This window comes from Amphiprion ocellaris, chromosome 16, assembly GCF_022539595.1.
Source record: "Amphiprion ocellaris isolate individual 3 ecotype Okinawa chromosome 16, ASM2253959v1, whole genome shotgun sequence".
In the NCBI taxonomy this organism is placed as follows: Eukaryota; Metazoa; Chordata; class Actinopteri; family Pomacentridae; genus Amphiprion; species Amphiprion ocellaris.
Genome location: NC_072781.1, coordinates 14758925 through 14779594, shown reverse-complemented (window position 1 = coordinate 14779594; position 20670 = coordinate 14758925). Strand labels below are relative to the sequence as shown.

The 20670-nt window shown below is 41.3% G+C and overlaps 1 protein-coding gene across 4 annotated transcripts; it reads left to right on the top strand.

Moving 5' to 3' along the window:
• The first annotated feature begins 369 nt into the window (after positions 1-369).
• Positions 370-19513, top strand: foxn2a (forkhead box N2a). 4 transcript variants are annotated; one of them, XM_023268152.3, is made up of 7 exons: positions 384-573; positions 2292-2315; positions 10651-11228; positions 13455-13579; positions 13820-13869; positions 14519-14587; positions 15811-19513. In XM_023268152.3, the coding sequence occupies exons 3-7, from the start codon at positions 10665-10667 to the stop codon at positions 16233-16235; spliced, it is 1233 nt and encodes a 410-aa protein (XP_023123920.2). In that variant the 5' UTR covers positions 384-573; positions 2292-2315; positions 10651-10664; the 3' UTR covers positions 16236-19513. The 4 variants fall into 4 exon arrangements, with proteins under 4 accessions (XP_054874694.1, XP_023123920.2, XP_023123919.2 ...); XM_023268151.3 differs by lacking the exon at positions 2292-2315 and having other exon boundaries at positions 387-573; XM_023268153.3 differs by lacking the exons at positions 384-573; positions 2292-2315 and adding an exon at positions 700-956.
• Positions 19514-20670: the final 1157 nt, after the last annotated feature.

The following is a 20670-nucleotide window of genomic DNA, read 5'->3' as shown; positions in this document are numbered from 1 at the left end:
TGCAGCCTAAATAACGCGGGAGTGTGTGTGTGTGTGTGTGTGTGTGTGTGTGTGTGTGTGTGTGTGTGTGTGTGTGTGTGTGTGTGTGTGTGTGTGTGTGTGTGTGTGTGTGTGTGTGTAGGACCCGTACGGTTTGATCGCTCACACACTTTCTTAATTAATAATTCACGCAGTTTGCTTCCTCGATGTCAACACTACCTGCCTGCGCGGTTCAAAACACCACAAAAACCTATTTCCCTCCCGTAGACTACGTTGCAAGCAGCTGGCAGTAAAAGTGAAAGCACACCGCACGATGCAAAATTGGACGGCGTGCGCGTTCGCGGAGCTCCTGCGCTGCGGCAGTTGCCAGGGGAGATAGGAGGGGAGGGGTTTTGATTGGCTGAAGTGGACCTGTTGCCATGACAACGGCGAGGGGTTTGGTAGCGTTGCTGTGCGCTGTGTGATCTGCGCGCTGCGTGTATGGAGGAAGCAGCTGCTGATCTGATCTCTGACATTGTGTGAGACAGACATCTGAATAAACTGCGCGCAGACGTGTCTTTAAATACACCGCACCGAGGCACGCCGTGAATGATTGTGAGTATCTCGTGGTTTTATTTTAAAGGAATTTGCTGTAGTGAAACGAGTGTTCGGTGGGTTGTGTTTCGAACAAGCTAAAAGTAAATGTGGTCAAGTGACTTTGCTTAGAGCAGCCAGCATGGCAGATCGAGCGACAGCATGTGGCCAGCTAGCTAATGTTACTTCTCTGTTCTCTCCGGGCTCGGAGCTGTAAGAGTAAAGAGGGGGTATTTATATCAACAAAGGCCGGTTATCGTTTGGTGTGTGGAAATAGAATTCCTCCACTATTCCACACAGTTAAAATGTTATGCTAACGCTAGCGGTAGGTTTACCTTCACTGACCCATCGAGCGACTGCTAACGCTACTTTGCCTGACGGTTGAGCTGGCTGAGCTAACGCTGGTAACGTTACATTTAGTGAACTTACTCCTGTAAATGTCAAACAAAAATACTAAGTTGCTTGATAATGTGTCCCGTGTGTCGGGGAAATGTTGTGCAACAGTCCACGTCATTGCGTGTAACTTTGTGTGCCTCGTTGTGTTACCGGTTGTGGCTGCTTGTGAGTGTAGTCTGCAGTGTGTGTGACTGGCAGTAGCTACAAAGCATATTAGTTTTCTTTGCCAACAGCACTTTCCGCTCGTGTTTTTTCCACTGCTTTTCGCCTCTGTGTTTCATTAAATGTCCTCGGTTGTCGCGTATTTCCTCAAGTTGTGCTACATAGCGGTGTTAATTTCGTTTTTGTTGGTGGTAATGTAAAATGCGTATCTCCCGTCATATCTATAAATAGTTGAATATTTCATGGTAAATATCGACGGTACCAGAGGTTGGGAGGCTACACTGACTAGCTAAGCACATGATGTAATGGATTATCACAAGATTGTCCCAGATACAGAGTGCTCTACAAACAATGTCAGAGTGTAGGAAACATGTCTGTCTACTCCATTTGCATGTATGTTACCTTTACATAGTTTATGCTATCCCACGTGTCTGCTGTTGCCAGCCCTGGTAGTGTCTGTACCTGCTGTATGCCAGCGTTGCATTTACTGAACTGGATAAACCTCATTTAAAATTAATCATGTGCTCCTAGGTTTCTGTGTGTATTTTTTTTTTTTTTTTAAAGATGGAAATTTATTTTACCCTTTCTGAGGTTATGACTTCACTGATGTTCCTTTTTTTAAGCCTGGCAGTTGTTAAAGCCCAAGTGATAAACACAAGACAAAGGCAACAGGAGCTTAAGGGTCAGAGAAACACAAAAAGAAACAGATGTTGTCAGTCTGCCATTATTTTATTGCCAGAATCTCCATGGTGGTATTGTAGGTCAAACCATCTGTTGTCTCTACTGTTGTTTGTAGTACGAGCATGTACATGTTTGTATGTACAGAAGCCTCTGAAGGGTAAGTACTGTTGCCTCCCAGAATAGACAAGGGTATGCTAACTTTACTGACATTCATTGCTATAAATAAGTCTTGCCGTAACCCTGTAACGTAGTTATTGCAATGTGAAATAGCTTTAATGACTACAGGGATTTAAAATATTGTTAGTAGAGTTGAATTATGTTTACATGTGTGCCATCACAAGATAATTTGACCTGCTGGACAGGCCTCTATAAGATATTGTAGTTACCATACATAAAGTTTACTCTATTATTTGAGGTTTTCTACCTTGATAAAATGTGAAAATCAGGTGAAATAGGAGTCCTTGTAAATATTCATTTTTTTTCTTGTTGTTTCTTCACAGTCTGGTCACAGTTGGGTTTAAAGGGTAAGTGGCAGACTTGAGACTGAAACTCACAACTAGGTAACATGACAATTACAACACAGTAACATGAGTCATTGGATCATTTGGAATTTTTGTCATATAATCCTGTCGGTAAACCCCAGGCTGCTGGCCAGCTTGAACAATGAAAAACTTCAAACAGTGTTTTGATTGGAAAACACTAAATTATATACTTTCATTTTTCATTTTCCCAAAAGAGTAAAGCCCCGCTAGTCAGATATTTAAGTGTAATGCTCCCTGTCCATGTTGTGATTAGGCTTCATTCACATTATTAGGGTCTTTTACACCAGCTGAGCACAATAGTGGACACAGTGGTACCAAATATATTTCAAGCTCCTCTTGAGTGCTCAAGAATTCCACACTTCATTTTCACAACTTGGTAAACACATTGGTGTCACTTTTCTGAGAAGTTACTCCATTGTACTGTACTGATGACAGAACAGGAAGATGTTCCGCGGAGGATGTATAAGAATGAAACAAGAGAGAGAGAAAGAGACCACCACAGCGTAGCATTTTTACTGAGTGAATTCACAGGGTACAAACTACATTTTACATACATTGGAGGACCGTGTTCCCTTTAAATATATTCTGTAAAACATTTTAATAAGGAAATACATGGCTTTGAATTCCAGCTATTATCCTCTATCCGAGTGAGAGTGTTACAGAATAAGCAGTTTAAAATGGTGGCGTTACCTTGTAATCAGTCTTATCACAGAGTTGTGTACTCTGACCTGGAGCAAATGAAAGGTTGCGTCCTCTGAAATCCACCATGTTCTATGTAGACATATGAGTGACTGTGGTTTTGAATTCATTACGAAAGCTGAGCCATGTGGCTGAAACTTTTGGGATTGCTTAACACAGAACAAGCCTGTTTTCTCATGGATTGGCAACATAGAAACGCTCAAAGCTTTATAACCTACTGCTCACCGAAAAGCCTGTCATTACCAAGTCCCTCCTAACTTTGATTTTATTGACTGTTTTAAATAGTTGGATTTCTGTTGCCCTTATTATTGTAATGGAAGGAACTGAACAATGTGATGATTTGCAAGAATAAGGAAGTTGGTCATTGCTTTCTACTGTATTTTTAGATAATCAAAATCAGAGAAGCGTTTAACAGCATGGTTTTTAAAGAAAGTGTAAAATCTTCGTTGCATGTGTTTAATATATAAAGAATGTGTTGGATTCCTTCTTCCCCCTAATATTCAGGGGTAAGATGGTAAAGTGAACAATCACATAGTTACTTGAGATCAGTCACTAATCAGTGAGCTGTCAATCAATTTTGTGGTGGTAGCCTAAATGATCATCCAATCACAGCCCCTGTGTGGTTTTGAAGCAGGGACAACCCCTGCAGTATTTATACTGCTGTTGCTCCTTGACATTCTGCTAATCATACATAGATGGTAGCTGTGAATTTGAGTTGCAAATGTAAACGCATGAAACGACATGTCCCTCATTTTGTTTTGCTGGTCATGATTTTATTTTTCCGATGCTGTTCAGATGATCGGCTTGTCTGTTCTTTGTGATATTGCATTTATTTGAGAGATCACGGTACAGCTAACTGGCATAAGCTTTCCACTCCTTTCCAAAGCCGTCACTGTTTCATAAACTCTGGTCAACCTGTTGTGTCGTGGGTTCGACAAAAAGACAGAACAGGCAGAGATCTGGTTTTGCAAATCAGTTTTGCCTCTTTAAACCTCTACATGTTTTTATTTGTAGATGGCCCATACATACAGTGTATATATTCTTGTTGTGGCGTCCCTCCGTCTGCACCACTTATTGTTTTACATCTCTTGATTGGTCACAGTGGTCATGCACTGACTCTATGGCGAGCCGCCCCTCCTTCTTTCGCTTCCCAACCCCTCTCTAACCCCCTGACTGCTCCTGCGCCTGTCTCATTTCTGATGGGGTGGACTCAAGACACAGCCCATTAGGGCCCGCCTCACTGAAGGCAACACTGATGTGACCGTTTCCTTGATTGAGAGAAAGGAAGAGGGAAGGACGGCTGTGTCCTGTGTCACAATGGCCCTTTGTCTCATCACCCTTGGCTGAATTAATGGGATTTATTTAATTGATGGCAGTATTACTACAACAACGCAGGCTGACCAGCTTCTGTGCAATTGATCGAGATTGTCTCAGACACATAGGGTTAAATAGGTAATGTATTATCAGTTTTCCAGGTTTTGGAAACCGTACCAATCAAAGATTCACAAAACTTTAGCAATTAAAGAAGCTGGTTGAGTGTTGGGCCAAAGTGAAATGTAAACACGGATTCACGGTTATTTCAATAAGAATTTTATACTAGGCTCTGTAGATTAAAGCAATTCAATTAATGAGTAGACACAAAGCTCAGATTACTAGAGCAACTCCACAGTTTTAAGTCTGGTGCTGGCACCAGATCACCAAGATATTATGGGTAATAAAGTAAACTTCATTTGAGCATTAGATGTAACAGAGAACATGCACCAAAAAGCATGAGTAAAATACAATATGAACTTGTAACTTGCCTGTAATAGTTTTGCTAGTGTTAAATAGTAGCATTTTGGCACCGAAATTCAGGTATTGCATTACCACAAAAAATTTGAATGATGCTCAAAAGGGGTTGACCAATATGATTTTTGTTAGCCATTACCAATTAAGCAGACTGAGAACCAATATTTGGAACCACATAAGCAGTTAAGATGGAAATCTTGGTGTCAGAATTCACAAGAACCCATACTTTAACACAAATGGCTTTGTTTATTTATATTTCACATAAGTTTAACTCTTGAACATTTATCCTTCAGTGTTGATAGGCTATTACTCGTGACACGTAGCCAATCGGATAATGCTGTGGGTGGGACATTGCTCAAGACCAAAGTGTGACTGCAGATATAGAGAGGCGGCTGCATCAGAGTCAAAGGAGCACGTTTATGAATGTATTTGTTTTATCAGCAAGATAGCGATAATTGGTAAAATGCTGAATATTATCTGATAATTGGCAAGGCTGATAATCAGTCAACCCCTAATATATAGCTGTAATAATAATGCATAATACAAAACTTTTTGGTAATCATATTTTTATCTTTTGATACATTTAAAAAAATATTTCTTAAAGCTGCTGATGTTCAACAGAAGTGAGCAGAACAGTAATACGAGAAACTGTAATGTAACATGAAGACAGCCTGAAGAAGAGCACTGAGCTCAAAACTTCATGTTATATTACTGATACTAACTGAATGCTAATTTTTTCGCTTTGCATGTACTTTTGTTGATTTACTTACTTCAGAAGCTTCAGTAAATATTTTCATTCTTTGAAGGCAATGCACTTCATGCTGTGGTCTTTATGTGAGCCCAGTGTATCCTCTGTATTGGATATGGATATCTATGAAGAATTATATCAGAGTTTGATTATGACTTCCAGACTGAAGGCTTGATTTCACCGCAGGGCATTACAGGTTGTTCCTGTGTTTCTTGTAAACAAAGTTCCATTTGCAAACATTTGTAGTATTTACGTGGAAAGTAATTTCATACAGAGAACATTCCTGGGGGTGGGGGGCTTATGTTAAAACTTCAGCTGAGCTGTTAAAAGCATTTTCACTGGGCTTTCACAGATATTGAAGCTCAAATAAATCTTCTTTTAACCATTTCTTACAAGAAGTTGCCCCTAGTTTACACCATAAAGCAAATGCGATGGGAATTAGTATGCTGATTGGTGGTGAGTGTTGGTACGCTGAACTAAAGACACATGACCCAGGAGATAAGGTTTCAGTGTTGGCTGGGAGCAGGCATGTACTTTGGAAGGCCTCGCCTCTGTTGACAGTCAAAGTGCAGTCTTGTGTATCTGAAGTCACTGTGTGAAGTTAATGTCGATGATGAACCAGAACAGAATCATTATCTATTGTTGTGATTGCTTGTTTTTCCCCGAATGATTGCATTAGTCAATACATTACCCTGGGTGTTTGTCATCTGTCTCTAAGCTACATGCTGATGGAATTCATAGATTGCCAAAGTAAATACTGCTGCTTCAATAAGCGCTACCTGTCGGTCTCTCGCTGCTCGAGTCCACTGTTTTGGTGTAGAGCAGGCCTAACTGTCTCTGTGTGAAATGTGAATGTGTTTTCTGAACTTCCTCAACAGGCAGGAGGTGTTTCCTTCCCTCCCGTTCCTCTGTTTGAAACTGCGAGGTGAATACTGAGCACTTCGGAAACATGACTAGAGCAAAAACAACTGCTCCTTTGTATGAGCCGAGTGTGGGGCCAGTTGTAATGCTTTGTGTAAGCTTTTTCATTTGCTTTCTCCTCGGGCACTGAGTAAATCGTTTAAATCCACTGAGTAGTTTTATTTAAAAATGTATCTTTTAGAAGTGATTTAACGGTAGCCTGATGAACCTTCCCATTAATGGACCATTTATTTGTTATGATATAATTTGAACCCCCCATAAAAATAAAGAACCGGACCACTTGGAACAGCCTCTCTCTTGCTCTCCCACTCTAACTCAGTTTCCTTTTGTCTCATTCACATTTTCAGAGCTCCAGCCAGACTGGGTAGTCACCTAAATATCAGTTAGGGTTTCAAATAACAGCCGTCACCGTGGGGCTTTGTGACACACCTTTGTGTATCTGTTACAGAGGTGTAACTGGTTTGTGTCAACTGGTTTATTTCTTGGGAGAAGGGTGTGGCGTCAGTACAACAACTCAAGGCAGTTACGTACATAAAATCTTGAGTTTTTGCTGTGAAATCTTGTTCTGTTCAAATAAAAATTATCAATTGTACATAATTGTTTGCTTGACAAAATAGCTTTTTGTCGTATCAATCAGGCGTTATAAAGTATGCCTTCATGGCACTTAGTCAGAAGTGCCATGACATCCAGGTTGGCAGTGGCCTTTCCCGCTGCTCTTTGTCAGACAGGTTTGTGGAGAACAGCAGTAGACTGCTGGCCTCAGCATTTTCCGCCTGTATTGATCTCCCCACATTAGCTCTCTCTTCATGCACAGACATGAGCACAATTGCTTCCCTTACAACATTGGCTGCCGTGGCAACTGAGTCCTGATCGTGAGATTCGCTCCCAGAAAACATCTCAAACCAGTACCTCTTCATTTTAATGCTTCTATCATCTCCTTTACATTCCCCCATACATATCTGACACATCAACGGCTTGATTTGCCACTTAAAGCTATCTCCATATGTCTTTGTGTATTTTTGAATGGGCTAAGTGCTTAACAGGATAAAAGAGCAATTTGAAAGGGGGGAGAAATGTGCCTTGGCACCTGCTGTTAGCTTGCCTGTTTGCACATGAATATGATGAGGCTGGCGGTGCGCAGGGCTATTTTAACTTGCAGATGAGCCATCAGGTCAGCACCATCGCAGCTTTGGTGTATTTTCAAGGATGAGCAGCAGTCAACAGGCCAGTCCGGCTTATTAGCTCCCTCTCCACTCTTTGCACGCTAGTGTCCCATTATTCATTGCATTCCCAGCCACCTCTCTTTGATGCCTTTTCATAAGAGCAATGATAACTGCGACCATTGCAACAGCAGTGGTAATTGACCAGCTGCAGTCATTTTAAAGCACTTCCTGTGTTTGGCTGGATGCAAGACAGCTTTCTCATCCATCCATCCCGTCTCTGTTGATATTCAAATGATGGTCATCTGGAGGAGCTGCTCAAAAGAGGATAAGCTCTCTTTGGCACCCAAGGGCCCAGCTGAGAGGTCAAGTTTGTGAAGAAGGACTGAGGTGAAGCTCTCTTGTGCTTTAAGGTTAATCACTGAGCTTGCATCTCCCAGCCATAAAGCTGAATCATGTTTACAGGCAGTCATTCATAGTGCACTTAAGAAGAAAGGACATCCGACTCTAGAAAACACTTTGGCCACACCTTTAAATCAAATGACTCGCTGCAGTCCAAACCATTTTTGAGCACACCTATGTTGGCTTGTGGTTTACCGTGACCTAAATCTTTGTCATCAGACTGTATTGGGAAACACAGTCATGGATTTGGATTTTAACTTACAAAGAACAGCCTAAAGTAGAGCTCTGTTTTTTTTTAAGTAGTCTGAATTATGTCAATTTAACTACATTTTGAAAACATTGTCAAATGGTACCCTTAATGATCCTTAAATAACTCTATACACACATAAATATTTTGTAAAAATCTGCCCCAAACTGTACCCTTATTTTTTCAAACATACTGGATATTAGATCTATATCCAGTATATGTGTTTCATACGACGCCTAACAATGAGATGACGCATCTCTACGAGTATAAATTTAGTCTGAATGGATTTTGGGGTAATGAATGTTTTCCTCTGAAACTGTAGACTTGTCGCTCTGCTCAGTCCCCTTTCTGTTTGTAAATTCATTCAGAGCAGGAACCTGTCATGTCAAGGGATATCTGTGTTCTGGTGTCTTAAGCAGAGATTTTCTTTTAACACAAATGGGCAGTTCTCTTGCTGCCTGACATATCTGATTGCTCTACATTGCTGAGAGCTGTGATTCATCCTCGACTCAGGGTAACTTGCATAGCCTACCTCACTAACACTGAGTCTCAGCTGGCTCTTTGTCTTGTGCTGTCTTTCTCTCTGTCTCTCTTTCTGTGTTGGTCTGTCCTTCCATAGAAGGATTTTACCTATTGCTCTCTCTTCCTATGTTCACACTGCCTGTCCCTTTGCCTTTGGCCTGGAAAGCTCATTGACTCATTTCCTTTTTATAGGGGGTAAAAAAAACTCAGAAGTATATGTGGTACACAAGGACAGTTCGGGGGTGCTGACGTATGCAATACACAAGCAATGTAGGATTGACAGTCAGACTGCAGGATAAATGTATCTATGTCACATATAAGGAGCACACGATTATTACACAAATGTTAAATACACACACAAGCATGCTTTTACGGCTTAAGAAATCAAGACCTTAGTTTCAGACCTCACTTTAAACAAAAATAGGATCTGCCTGCTATGTGTTTGTCCCCCGATGGAGAGTTGAAGGGTCATTTTGCAAATGCACTAATGCCTAACTCCCCCTCTTGTCCTCTGTGACTGGCTTTGACAAACTGATTTGTGTGTATCTACACTCCCTCTCCTGTCTCAGCCACTGTGCAAACACTCTCCAGTTTGACCCAATTCTTATCTTATCACAGAAATGAAAAGGCATGCCTATCCACCACACACTGTGAGCCTTTACCTCTCCAGCCTTCCAGTCCTGCTCCCATCTCAGATCCAGAACTCCCCAGACCTCCCCAGAACCGGGACATCTGCTGTCCACACACGGGTACAGCAGGAGCATTTCGTTACAACAGAGTGGGGGGGACTTCTCAGTGGTCGTCTGTGGCAGAGTCAGCCGGCATGGATTACTTATTTTCTTATTGACTCTTGTTTGTGGGATTTCTGCTCTTAATTGAAGGGACGGCATGGTTGTCATGGTGACGCCCAGGACATAAAGCTTGTTGTGAGCTGAGACAAAGAGTGATCTCTTTGTGCTCTTGGCCTCCTGAAGCATTGTGCAAAAACACATCTTATAATTTATGGTTTTACAGAATTAGTCGGATTTTTTTAGACAAAACTTACTTTTCAATCATAGTTAGTTTAAATAATAATATAGGTGTATTTGTAGACAGGATCATCTCTACTTTTGGACAACTCAATCTTTGCTGTTGTTTAAGATGCTTCTTCCTCCCCATGTAATAAAAGAAGTATCATTGTCTTATTAATAAGTTCACTTGGGTGGAATTTGTTAATGATACTATGCTACTGGCTTATTGAATTTGCTTGTGCTGTTAAATGACTGACAACTCTCGGGTTTGTAGCCTCTTTACGCTACTTATTCTGGCATGTGACAAATTGAGACTTGATCCTGGCTGAATGCAGATCAGTCTGTAAGAGCCATCCACTCTGTAAGATGGAGGTCTTCCACTCATTCCTGCAGTCATTGGATGGTTTCATGCTCATTTACACGTAACGAGCAACTGGGTCTTGTCTGAAATGGGGTGGGCGTTGAAGAGTGGAGCCTTAAGTCAGTTCAGTTGCTTGAGAGGATGTCCTCGAAGGTCCTCAGCTAGAATCAAGAGGGAGGGGAGCTGAGAGCCTCTCCGTCCTCACCAGACGTAGAGGAGAGGGGCAGTGAGAGGGCCAGGAAGCGCAATAGGGACAGACAGACACAGCTCCAGGGGGTGCGCCCCCAGGGAAAGAAAACAAGGTCAACGCTTGGAAGAGCACATCATTCCAAAATGTCACATCCAGTTATTTCATACTGCCAACTTTGTTTTGAAATTACATTGCTATCAAAAACTATGATTTTGTCTTTGTCTAAAAGCTGTTTAACATTAACAACCTCCCCTCTCTTTTCTCTCCAGACCTCTTAGATTTAATGGGTCCAATCATTGGGATGTCACCAGATAAGAAAACGGAAATTCCGGGTATGCAAGAGGAGCGGACAGGACTCAGAGGTGTTTGTGGTGTGGGAACACTGCCTGAGGCGGAGTGTGCATCCAGTCCGCTGGCAACTAGCGTGGATCGTACTGGAGGTACCGAAGATGAGGAGCTCACTAACCTCAATTGGCTCCATGAGAACCTGCTTCAGAACTTCACCCTGGGGGGTCCTGAAGCTCAGCCGAGCGGCAGCCCCCTCTTTGATATAGAGGGAGACTACGGGTCCAGCCAGGGCCCTTCATCCTCCTCCTCATCTTCATCACACAGCAGAGGCAGGGAGCGGGACTCGTTGAAGTCTAAGCCCCCTTTCTCATTTTCCTTGCTTATCTACATGGCCATTGAGCAGTCTCCCAGCAAGTCCTTGCCTGTGAAAGAAATCTATGGCTGGATTCTCGAGCACTTCCCTTATTTCTCCAATGCTCCCACTGGCTGGAAGAACTCGGTTCGTCACAACTTGTCCCTGAACAAATGCTTCCGCAAGGTTGAAAGGAGTTTGGGAAAGGTAGGTTAGTTAGCTTTCATACACTTCACACAGATTTACACTTAAAAATGTAGCTGTTTAAAGGATGTGTCTTGAAAATGTTATAATCAGCACACCTTTGTTTGATGATGCAATGTTAATGATTCCATACAGCCAAAATGTGCCTGCTTTATTTAGCAAAACACTGGTGGTAAACAGTGTGTTGTGAAGTAGTGTGAAGCTGCAGTGCGGCTCATGTGACAGTGTCCGGGACTTTAACACAACTGCAGGAACCTCTGACTCTGCTGTGATAAGGATGGAATCCACTGAAGGTCACAGATACTCCTTCAGAGGAAATGCAAACACAGCACACAAAGATAGGATATTATCTCCTGAAGCACTATAAGGTAGTGCAACTATTTTAACCAAAGAGAGGCATCTCACAATTGGAGTCCCAAAAATCACACAGAAAGAAGCAAACAAGTGCAGAGATGAATTGTGGGAAGAATGTTTGTCTGCCAGGTGCTGGTACAGCTATGGGACACACATTGCCATTTGTGTTGCATTCTGGTATAGAATTAAGAACTAACTGAGGAGCTGGCTTTCTCATATGCTTGTGGCAAAATGACAAAAAACATAGCTGTGAACAGAAATGGGAATTGTGTGTTATGAAATTGTTAATTTACTTGTCTAGGATTTTAATTACAAATTAGCTCTCTGATTTTTATGTTGAAAAAGCTGAATTTTATTTCTGCATGACAGCAAATATTCAGGAATTACAAGGCAGCATTCACAGTGAAAGCTTGCAGTAATACATCTTGAGCAATCGGAGGTTAACACTTACAAAGTCCGTTGATCTACTTCATGAATACTGTGTTTGCCAAGGGTGTGTCTGGCTAAGGCCTGATATTTTCCCACCTTTGGAGAGGATGGCAGTTAGCACTGAGTGAGGAGCAACATGGTACGGTGCAGTCCGCTTAACATGCAGGTGCACAGCGTGAACCCTTCATCTGCTGAGACACAAGCGCCAGTTTCACATGACACTGGCTGGTGGTTTCCGTTGCCATGGAGACATTTCCTTCTTCCTGCATCAGGGCTGGTTGGTAATCTGAGTCAAGGTTATTCTCCTCCCTCCCTCACTCTATTCTCCCAGACTGGGCAAGAATATGCCACCATCAGATAAAGTGACACACACTCCCACGCACATCACCAGCAGACAAGTCATTCTTCTTGCTCTCAAGCAAATTTTTGTGTTTGTAGTGGCTGCTAAGGAATTCTTAGTTTTGTATTTGCTGCTCACCAGTGTTTTCTTTATGATGTAAAAGAACCCTTAGTTTAAGGTTTGAACATTCATAGAAATGAGGCAGTGTATTGGAATTTGAACCACTATGCTGCTTTAACTGTATGTAATACACACAGCTATTGTTAGCTAAATTCTTTTGAGGAATTCTCTACGTTTTTCATTATTGCAGTTCGGGTATGTCTTATTCAAAAGGTACTATGATGCTCATAGCTAAAAAATGATTAGGAAATTAAGTGCCTTTCCATGGCAACTAATCTGTAAAAGGTTAGGGTCACACTTGACTTTTTTCTTGATAAACAATGATCTTGTCAGTTGCAGTGCAGTGCAATTACTCAGCAGTACAGATCACCCAGATCGATTACTGTGTTTCTCATTGAATCCTGAAAGGTATCCTGCAGAATTTTGTCACCACTAGTGGTGTGGTGGAGAAATGTTTTTATTAGTTGGCCCCTGTTTTGTTTACAGCATGCATGTGGATACACTTACCAAGCACATATGCTTTTTCTAAGTGTAATACATCACCTGGTGGTGGTAACACAAAGAAGTGTAGCAATGCACACATAAAGGCAGTTAAAAAGATTGCTGGCTAGCAAATGTAAATATCAACAAGGGATGCATTTGCAAAATGTAAATTATGCTTTACAAATGTATTATGAAGAAGAAAATGTATAAATGTGTTCTGTAGTGCAATAAGTTCTGACAAAAATTTATGAAAACTATTTATTTGCTCATTTACGAGAAAACTCCACAGGGCACCTTTAACTTCAACTGAATGTTATCAAAAGACTAATCTGAATAAATTCAAAACAAATGTAATGTTCAGAAATCAGCACTCTCTCCCCTTTATAAGACCATTCATTCATTTATATAAAATAAGAATTCATCTCACTGCTTGCTGCCACAAGTTTCTGGCAAGTTTCATAACCTGGATGTAAAAGTTTGACTGTCCCTGCTCTGTCCTACAGGCCAATGGAAAAGGTTCTCTCTGGTGTGTTGACCCCGATTACCGCCCCAACTTAATCCAAGCTCTTAAGAAGCAGCACTTCCCAGCCGCACATGCCTTCTGCACACCACCCGCCTCCCCACCCAGGTAAACAACTTTAATCAGTCACTCTCTCGATGCTGTGAATTACGAGTTTGTGTTGGCTTTGATGCTGCGGGCAACTGTTGTCAGCCTATCAAACCAGAATTTTTTCGATCAGCTCTGCCTCAAATATATATTTCAAAGGGTTTTGATTTGGATTGGATGGAAGCATATGAAGGGTCAAATTTTCTCTACATCTCCTTTGCAAGCCCAAAATCTGACCCTCTGTGTATTGACTTTCTACAGTGCCTCCTCACCCCCTCGTCACCTCTTTCTACCAGGCTGTTCATTCAAAGGTAAGACCAAAACAAACTTGTCTGTTTTCTATTTTGTATTTGTGCAACAAAAGCTGGCTGCTCAGTAAGAGTCTGTGGATGTATAGAGTGCAGTTCTTTAGCTTGTGTTTGTGTGGTATTTTGATTCTGTTGCCTTTGCACATTTCAGTCCCAGAACATTCAGCATCACTGTGCTTTTATCTTCAACTCTTGGTTTGATTTGTTGCTTTCAAGTCATTGATGCCTCATGTAGACCATAATGTTGAGAGCTCCCCGTCGATGTCTCAGCCTCTTCTTCCCCCACTGCCTCGTGGATTTGTAACCTTGACGACAGGCAGAGGTTCTGCTGGTGCTCAGTGTCGAGCACTCAGTCTCACTGTAATCATTAATAATTTAGAGCCCCAGAAGTGAGCTATGAGGCTTTTAGACACTTTGTCAGGTCTGGAAAGATCGGATGCACTCTCAGTATCAGTGGCTTGAATTTATCCTCTGGTTTGTTTTTTTGAATCTTCTGCATGTCCAATCCATTCAGTAAGCACTGACTGGGTCACTATTTGTCTAGTTTAAGGCTACTGAAGGAACCCAGTCCTCCCAGTCCTAGTACAGATGTCATGCAATCATGCTTTCACACCTTAGGACTGACCATCATGCATGTTCTCTCCTCTTCCAGAGTCTGACATTGATGCTGCCACTGCCATGATGCTCTTAAACTCTGCCCCTGGGCACCACGTTGACCCATGTAAGAGAATCCACAAGCAGCCATACTTTCACCTATTCTTGTAGCTCTCTGTCTCCTACCCCTGACATACCACCCTGTCATTGCTTAAATTTTATTTTCTTCTGTGTGCTTTAATTTGTGATGTACAGGTCTATGTATGTTGTCAACAAAATGCTGGTTCTTGCACAGGAAAGGATTCAAGAACATTGCTCTCACTTGATTGTGTACAATTTCTCCTGTCAGCATGCTTTTAAAGACATATTAAAGCAGTAGTTCATCTAGGAAATATTAGAGCCAGCAGGTGGCTAACTTAACTTTTCTTAACACTTAGACTAGAAATGGAGGGGAGTCAACCAGGCTGCCTCTGTCCAAAGGTGGTAAAATCCAGCTATCAGCACCTGTAACACTCACTACTTAACAAGCTATATCTTCTTTGTTAAATCCATACAAAACGCAAAGTGTAAGAATCAAATTTTGCTGTTTTTGCTGGGTAATGTGCTGGACTGTTTCTTGGCTGGGAACATTTGCCAGATGACTAGTGGAGATTCCAGGAAGTTACTGATCCAAATCTTCTCATTTCACTTTCTGCCAAGCAGCTAATTTTCATATTTCTTAAAATGTGGAACCATTCCTTTAACATATGTACATCAGTTTTAAAATGCTTTTAGAGAAGTCAGTGTCACAAAGTGCTGTTAGTGTAGCTCTTCCAGGATAGTAAATCGTTAATTTAGTGTGTCTTTGAATTAAATTCTGGATTTTTTGAAATCAGGCTTAATGAGTGTTATTCCTTATACTTTGGATTCATAATTTATTAAGTTCATTTGATTGACTGCCTGCAAAAGCCCTCCGAGAAGCTTTTAATGTGACTGGGATTGTGATAATATTTGTACTTTGCCCACCAACGTTAATTCTGTTTTCTCTTGCATGCAGCAAGCTATTTTTAAATCAGGTTTTCCCTGTTGGGTCAAAACAAATCTTAGTTCTGCTTTATACTTGTAGCGTAAATCAGGCAAGCTAAAGCTACAGCGTTTGTGGTTTAAAGTGTCTGAATTCTGCTTTTTCTTCAGAAAAAAATTTGTTTGATATTAAGTAAGGATTACTTAATATCAGTGAGTCTATTAAAAAAATTTAAAACCAATCAATTTTTTACATGCAATATTTGCAGCAGTTATCATGCAGTGACAACACTGTATATTGTATTTGAATGCATACTTATCACCCTTTTCATCTTTTGCTCTCTTCAGGCAATTCTGACAGCCCACTGGACCTCTCCCGGCCTGACTCTGTCCTGGTGAGCAGTGATCCAAAGCAGGATCACAACTACAGCAGCGTAGCCCTGCAGCGCTGCTCCTCCCGTTCCTCCTCCTCATCTCTTTCCTCCCTGGACGAAGGAGGCTGCGACCGCAGGCAGTCCCACCGTGCCGGCAGCGAGGGTTTCCACAGCGACGAGGACTCCGACCTCTGGGACGAGAGGGGCGTCCACCAGACTTCTCGACGTCCGCTCGCCATCAAGTGGCCGACTGGCAAGAGGGCACGACGTGAGGTCAAGCCGGAGCTGGATGAGGAGCTGAAGGAAGCTGCTGGCTCTTTGCTGCATCTCGCTGGTATACGCAGCTGCACGGAGGGCTCCAAACGCACTGTCAAGAGCACAAAACTTAACAGGAAATGAAGTTTCTTTTGCCCCCATAAAACTCCGGACCCTGTGAACCCCTAACCTCTGACCCCTGATCGTGTGTCCCAGTGTGCCTCCTTCTCCTTATCTGATCGTTCTTTGGCCATTTTGAGCCTTTTTTTTTGTTTGGGAGTATCTCTGTCCAACAAAACAAATGGCAATAGTATCGTTCACACAGGAGAACAAAGCCATATAGAGTAACTCGGGGGTAACTGCTGTGGGTGGGTGTTTGGGCTATGGAGAACCATCAATATACCTATCCAAAATGACCTGCCTGCTTGTGTTGGATTAGAAGATTGTGATTCAAGATTTTTTCTCTGAAAGACAAAATGGAAAAAAGCTGAAGGTTTTTTAACTCAAAGCGTTGCATGCTTCCTCCTCAAACCTGTATCCTCTTCCAAGTGAATCTATTTATGAAGCGAATGAGTGCATGTTTGTAACAGACAAAATCTAACCTCCTGGTGTTATCACTTTCTCCTTTTTGTGCTAAAGAAAAAAAAATGCCACTGTTTTGAAAGGAGTTCTTGCTCTTTGAATCTTCTTATAAGAGAGATGCAATAATTAATCCACAACCTTAACTTTCTGACATTATTCCATGCTGGCATTTTTCAGAGTTGAGTATGCTAGTTAAACTTTACAATTAAGTGAATGAATGGAGTAGTATTATGATCTTGTCATGCGATAAACTTATAACAGATGAGCTCTGGCTCTATTTCAGGATTAGCAAGATATGGAAATAGTATTACTCTGCCACTGCCAAATTTAGTTGCAAAGTTAGCTATATTACTTCTCTTAGTTTTGTGCGGCCATTACAGTACAAGCTGTTTTCAGGTTTTTTTTTGCTCATCCTGTCTCATTCATCAGTGTGCTTTTGACATTTATTGTGCAGACACAGAACATGTATTTGCATTTGGTGACAGCCTACACAAAGTGAACATCTGCCATGTACTGCCACGTGTTCACTGTGTGCTTCAAGGTTATCCTCCATAGATTTAATTTTATTTTTGTGTGTATCATAGTGCATGTCGACTTCAGCCCCAACCTGAGAAGACTGTTGTGACAAAAACAGTTTGAAATAGTCAAACACTTCGTCTACTGACAAAAAAAACACGCTTCGATTAATATAATGTACTGATGTAAAGACAGATGTCCTTGCTACAGATGTATTGTAGGGCTGCTTGGTACTCTGCTTGCGTCTGGTCCTTTTGAATGCAGAGTTGGCTAATAGTGAGGAACAGGAGCGGATAGTAAGTTGCCACAGCGTCTTAATCTATTATTTGGGTTTGCAGTTTGATTATATCTCTGTGTGTCCTCCTTGGTTTTTGTGCCATGTACTTTAGAAAATTACAGAATTATACAGGCAATTTTCTGTTGGCTGATCCTGTGGCCAAGTTAATTCACAACACGAAGGAAGGTGTGTCTGTTTTGGTTCAAAATATTTAGACACCCACAGCAAAGAGCATATTCAAGTGTAAAGAACGAGAAGGGGACAGTACAGTCACGGGCCAGAGAGAACTGAACTCTGTATGTGCAGTCGCTCGCAGGCGAGATGCTGAAGGTCCGTGTTGCTCTCATGTTGTGCCCTCAGTTCTGGCTGGCTACCAGTGTTTCGTCCTTGCTCTTCCTCCTAGAACAAAATAAGGAAGTGCACATTCTCTTCTGAAGCTGTGAAATGGAGTGTTTATTGTCAGGTTGATTGCATACAGTTCACTGAAGGGAAGTTGTGAGCCACTTGTATAAAAGGCCACAAGTTTCATTTGAAATTAAAAAAAAAAACTGCACACTTGCAGTGTATAATACAAGGTAGCACGGACAAGCACAAGGGTAAAAAACTGGAAATTATTATTATTATTTCCCACAGTACTAGATCACAATGTGTCACTGTGACTGTTAGTATAGCATGCATGGTCAGTGCCAAACATTTTCTTGTGCCACTGATGTAAAACTGCAAAGGGCCATGGTCACTATATTCCCCTGCTGCCACAATGTAGTTGTGATTTGGAGTTTTCTGAATCAGGAAATGGGAGATGACTTTGGTCAGTACAGTGACTTAACCAATCTTTTGGTTCATCTTTGAGCGGGAACTGTTCTTTGCAGAGTAAGCTACAGTTCTCAGAAATAATACTTGCATACACTGGTCTTGTTTAGCTGTGAAAAAAGAACAAATTATTGTTCATTAATCATCACCTTATTTATGACTTTAATTTATGGGATTTTTGAATGCATACTCTATCAAACACTGGTCATTTGAAACAGATGACTAGGCACATTTATTTTTCTCACTCTGTGAACTCCTCTCAATAAGTATTTTGTTTTTCTCCTTGTTTATTTTACAGCAATACACTTTTTTCTTTACTTGTTACAGTGATTAAGTATTTTGCCAATGTCTATTGTCTTTAGAGCGGGTGTATTTTTGTTTGTTTGTTTTCAATTTAACCACAACTGCCAGGTTTTCTTGATGTTTTGTTTTGCTTTTTGTTAGTCTGGATAGAAGACAGTTAATTAACATTGATCCTGAAACCTTTTTGTTGCCAAAACTGATGTACAACTGGGGTATGGAATTTAAAATTGGTGCATTCCCCGTGTACTGTAGAAGTTCTTTGAGGCTGATTTAATCATTTTATGGTTTATGTTTAGGTATTATGACTTAATTAGTCAGAAATTTAAGATTAGCTTTCAATCTCATCACAGATTAGAATCTTTGAAAAATTACTGCCACTCATAACTCATGCTTCCAGGTATTGTTATGGGATGTTGAAATGTTTTGAATATCACTGTAAACTGGATCAGACTAACTCAGTCCCCAGGCAGCTGCTGTGTAGTTTCAGACCTACATTTGAGTATGGGGATGACTGCTGAGAAATTATGGAGAGACTTGTAGAGGAAAAAATCTCACTCATTCTTTGTGTAGCACTGGGGAAAGAAAAGCTGTGTTGGTCTCAAAGTGACACTGAGTCAGTGAGTTGATCTGTGGATGAGCTACCTAAACTCAAAACCTATTTGCTTCATTGCTCAACAGCTGTTATTGAATATTGATTATGTGATTCTGTTGCAGTTACTATGGGTATGATAAGCATTTTCTTGCATTTGACAAAGCTGCCAACCCAGTATCAGTTTGTGTCAGTTGTCTGCCATGTCTATCGGACCGACACACCTTTTGGTTTTTGTATGCTAACCTCTGTTGATAAAATGTTTATAAGATTTATTTTCGCCAAAGATATGCAATTGCATTATATATGGTATTACAAAATATTAATAAAAACCTGTTCTTGTTATCTCTGTGTGCATCTTTTTATTCCAGTTTGAGATGCAGCTCGACTTCAACATTGTACCACTTAAAATGTTTTTTTTTTTTGTCCTCCACAATGTAAGAGTGCCATCATTTTACATTAGTAACCTACATTTGCAAAATTTTTGACCAACATTGCCACCTACTGAGAAGGCCACAAGATCAGCATTCTAGCTGATAATGATCTAGGGTGCTCAGTTTTCACATAACCATGTTACAGCTGGCAAATATTTCCCACCAAGTCCAGCAGTTCAGCTCTGTTTTGACTGCACAAGCTGTGCTCAGCACTATGTGTGGCAGCTCCAATACACTTTCCCTTTTCTTCTGCATGTTTTTTGAATGCACCAACATGGCAGGCTGCCAGAAATGCACCTCACATTAATGTAAATTCCAGGGCTGTGCCAGTGATGGATGCATCCTCAAATGTGCTAACGACACTCTTCGCTGTAAGTTAATTAGTCATGGAGGACTGTGGGATGAACACAGTGTGACCCTGAACAAGGGCTTGTCTGACTAGCCTCAGGCCCATTGGCACAGCTCTATTGTTCAATAGAGTCCTGTGTGTTGACTGGAAGAGGGGGGCTTCTCCCTACTGACTGCCTCAATTCAGCTGGAAATCAGAGCAGCATCACCTCCCCCCCTCCCACACGGCCCTAGCAACCACGCCACGCCGACAGTTGCCAGGCAACCAGACAATGCTGGAGCCACTGGCTGTGGTGTGAGAGAGTTTGTGTTTTGCTTGTATACATTTAAGATCAGGAATAGCAAGACAGCAGCAGAGGAAACGAAAGAAACAGTAACTGTACGTGGTGAAAATCTAAAGAGATTATTATGGATTAGGTGAAATTAATCGTGTAGGATTTGTGCACTGACGGATGCATTAGCAACATGTCATTTCACTTCGAGTCCAAATGAGGTCATGTGCGTTTTAAAGGGAAATCACAGAGACTATCCTTGACGGTGCTACAACCCGCTTGTGATATCTGACCTTGTTTTTGTTAATGCAGCCAAAACAACAGCAATAAATAATTTAGCAGTGACATCACATCAGCATTTTAATGTACATTTAAGATGCTAAAATTAGAGGAAAATCTATCTATCTATCTATCTATCTATCTATCTATCTATCTATCTATCTATCTA